This window comes from Poecilia formosa, unplaced genomic scaffold (genome assembly GCF_000485575.1).
Source record: "Poecilia formosa unplaced genomic scaffold, Poecilia_formosa-5.1.2 Scaffold420, whole genome shotgun sequence".
NCBI lineage: Eukaryota > Metazoa > Chordata > Actinopteri > Cyprinodontiformes > Poeciliidae > Poecilia > Poecilia formosa.
The window spans coordinates 188,332-191,144 of record NW_006800359.1 but is presented as its reverse complement, the minus strand read 5'-3'; the positions used below and the strand labels follow the sequence as shown (position 1 = coordinate 191,144).

At 49.5% G+C, this 2,813-nt stretch overlaps 1 protein-coding gene across 1 annotated transcript in view; it reads right to left on the bottom strand.

Annotated features, from left to right (window-relative positions):
• Positions 1 to 407: 407 nt before the first annotated feature.
• The window catches only part of LOC107833640 (copine-5-like), a 9,418-nt gene continuing 7,012 nt past the window's right edge, over positions 408 to 2,813 (bottom strand). The window contains exons 6-7 of the mRNA XM_016663426.1: positions 1,347 to 1,433; positions 408 to 914 (exon numbers count right to left, since the gene is read on the bottom strand). Coding sequence (XP_016518912.1) covers positions 408 to 914; positions 1,347 to 1,433 — 594 coding nt within the window. The remainder of the gene's footprint in view (positions 915 to 1,346; positions 1,434 to 2,813) is intronic.

The window sequence follows — 2,813 nt, the reverse complement described above, 5'->3', positions numbered from 1 at the left end:
GGAAATGAATGAAAACTTAAAAGCTCATTATATTAGGAAGACAACAATGTTCATAGTATTGCTTTTTTTTTTGAGTCTGAAATACGACTTCGTCTTTTCTAGCTGTCATGGTAACTCAAAGCGGAAACAAGTGAGGCACATTTGCTCATGCAGATGTGACGTCAGCGCCGTACGTGCAAAGAGCCCATTTCCTTACAGTAGCTGTGTCCGAATAGACCCTTTTCACAGTGATGTCAGACAATGGCCGCCATAACTCAAACCTGGGTATCTTTACTTCCGGTGTGATTTTGCCTTGGGAACCAAGCTTAGATATTCCCGCATTCTCATAATCTTAAGGATATAATAAAAGGTAAGTTTAATAATAACAGCATTTAAGTGTTAGATAGCTGTTATTAATCATTGTAAATTCACCANGGCCCTGATGGCCCTGACGGCCCTGACGGCCCTGACGGCCCTGACGGCCCTGACGGCCCTGATGGCCCGGCGCCCTGACGGCCCTGATGGCCCTGATGGCCCGTCTGATCAGAGACAGAGGAGTCAAACTGGACCAGCCTGTCTTCTTCTGGCTCCACTGGTTCAACTGGAGCAGTTAGAGCCAGTAAGGCTCTAACTGGGACACGGAGGCTGCCAGTGCAGTTGTCCTGGTTACCGTTGCCATGGCAATGCCAGGCAGACCCAGAGAGCAATGAGAAGCAGGACGCTGATCCGGATCTGACCTTTAGAAATTCTGAGATCTCTGGAGGAAATTTTCTGGGTCTTGATATCTGCAGAGGGGAGTGTGTGTGTGTGTGTGTGTGTGTGTGTGTGTGTGTGTGTGTGTGTGTGTGTGTGTGTGTGTGTGTGTGTGCTCTTACAGTGAACTGTATCTGACAGCCGCCCATGATGTAATCCAGGAAGGAGTGCATCTTGATGATCTGAGACAGAAAACAGAATCACTGAAGCTTCGCCATCAGCTGATCAGAAGGCAGCCAATCAGAGCAAACGTTGCAGGCGAACGCCGCCGAAGAGTTTCTAACCAGGATGAAGAAGATCAGAAAAATTAAGTTTGACTAATTAGAAGAGCAGAAAAAGAGATCAGGCCTGGAAACAGAAAAACTGAAAATGGTTTTTGTTCAGAACCAGAAGTATGATCTGAAACCGTTACCAGAACGACCAAAGGTTCTGGACTTGACACCGGTCCTGACCCAAACTAACTGAATAAATTCAGAGGTGTCAGTCTGGAAGAGAACAGAACTAGCTCTCCTCTGGGTTCTGTTTGGTTTGGTTCTGTTCGGTTTGGGTCAGCAGGCGGAGCGGCTCCGGCCCGGTGTGCTGTGACAGAACCGGACCTCTGGAGCAGAATTCACCTTGCACTGGTTCAGGATGACGATCCCAGAGTTCTTGTAGTTCTTCTTCTTGGTTCTGTATTTGGGATTTATGCACGGCCACTGGACCTGGAACACAAACAGGAAACAGGAAACAGGAGCGTCACTCAGACCTCTGGAAGGTTTTCCTCTGGATCTTTGATCCATTTTATTTCAGTGACGCGACGTCAGCATGGATCCGTCTGAACAAACGATTCATTGGTGAACAGTTCAGATGTTTGGCCGTGTTCACATTATTTACCAAATCAATTCAGTCAATAAAGTATTCACACCCCTAGAACCGCCGACCTACAAGCTTCAGGTTGTTTTACTGTGAATTTATGGTGAATGAGGCAGCGTCGCCCCTCATCCAGCAGTGGTGACCGCCCTGAGGTCGCCGCCAGCTGCACAGCCCGGCACTTAGCCTGCGGCTTCGTCTGTCTGGAGGGTTAGGAAGCTGGAATCGGAAACCAGCTTCTGCTTCATTCCGGCATGGAGAAACGGGTCCGGGGATTTGTCGTCCAGAGGCGAACTGCCAGCTGACAGGAAGCAGATAAATCACAGTCGTGTGACGTGGCGGTCAGGGGAGGCAGTCAGGTGAGGCGGCGTGGCGGTCAGGTGAGGCGGTCAGGTGAGGCTGCGCGGTGCGGTGGCTCCTCTGGCAGTCGCCCCGTCACCATCTGCCTCCCCAGAGGTTCGGCCGTCAGGACTCTGCCGGCCCACTTCAGGGTTCATTAATCTGAAGAGGTCGGGTAAGGAGCCGGGTTGTTCTCCGGCTCAGGGATCCTGTCGTGTTTCCATGGAAACCAGCAGCAGAGCGCCTGGAAGCTGACCGGACCAGGTCCGGTCCAGAGCTCAGCAGAGGAAACATCCAGAAGAATATGGATGTTTCTGAATGACTGGTCGGATCTCTCTGGTTCTGACATAAATCCATATTCACAGCCGACCTTTAGAGAGCAGAACCATGTGAACATCAAAGGTCCTTCCGGGTCACTTCCTGTTCAGACCGACCGTCAGGAGAACCGGGCCTGTGTGTGAATCTAAGAACCTAAGAGAGATAGAAACTGTCCTTTCACACAGTAAGGGTTTGAGAAAACCTGCAGAAATGCAACAAATTATGAAGAACATTAAAAAAGATAAAGTGTTGAAACTTTTTATGATTATTTCTGGCTTCAGCCGTTTTCCTGGTTCCCTCTTCCTGCTGTCAGTCAGATTCCCATGGTCTCCATCAGACTCCTCCCAGTTAGAACCAGTAACCAGTTAGACCCAGTAACCAGTTAGAACCAGTAACCAGTTAGACCCAGTAACCAGTTAGAACCAGTAACCAGTTAGAACCAGTAACCAGTTAGACCCAGTAACCCACATCCAGATCATTCAGGACCCTTCAAACTGAAGGACGATCCTGATCTCTGGAGCGTTTAGAGGAAAAACCACAAACCTGCAGCAGCTGCTGAGCCCCGCCAAGAAAGA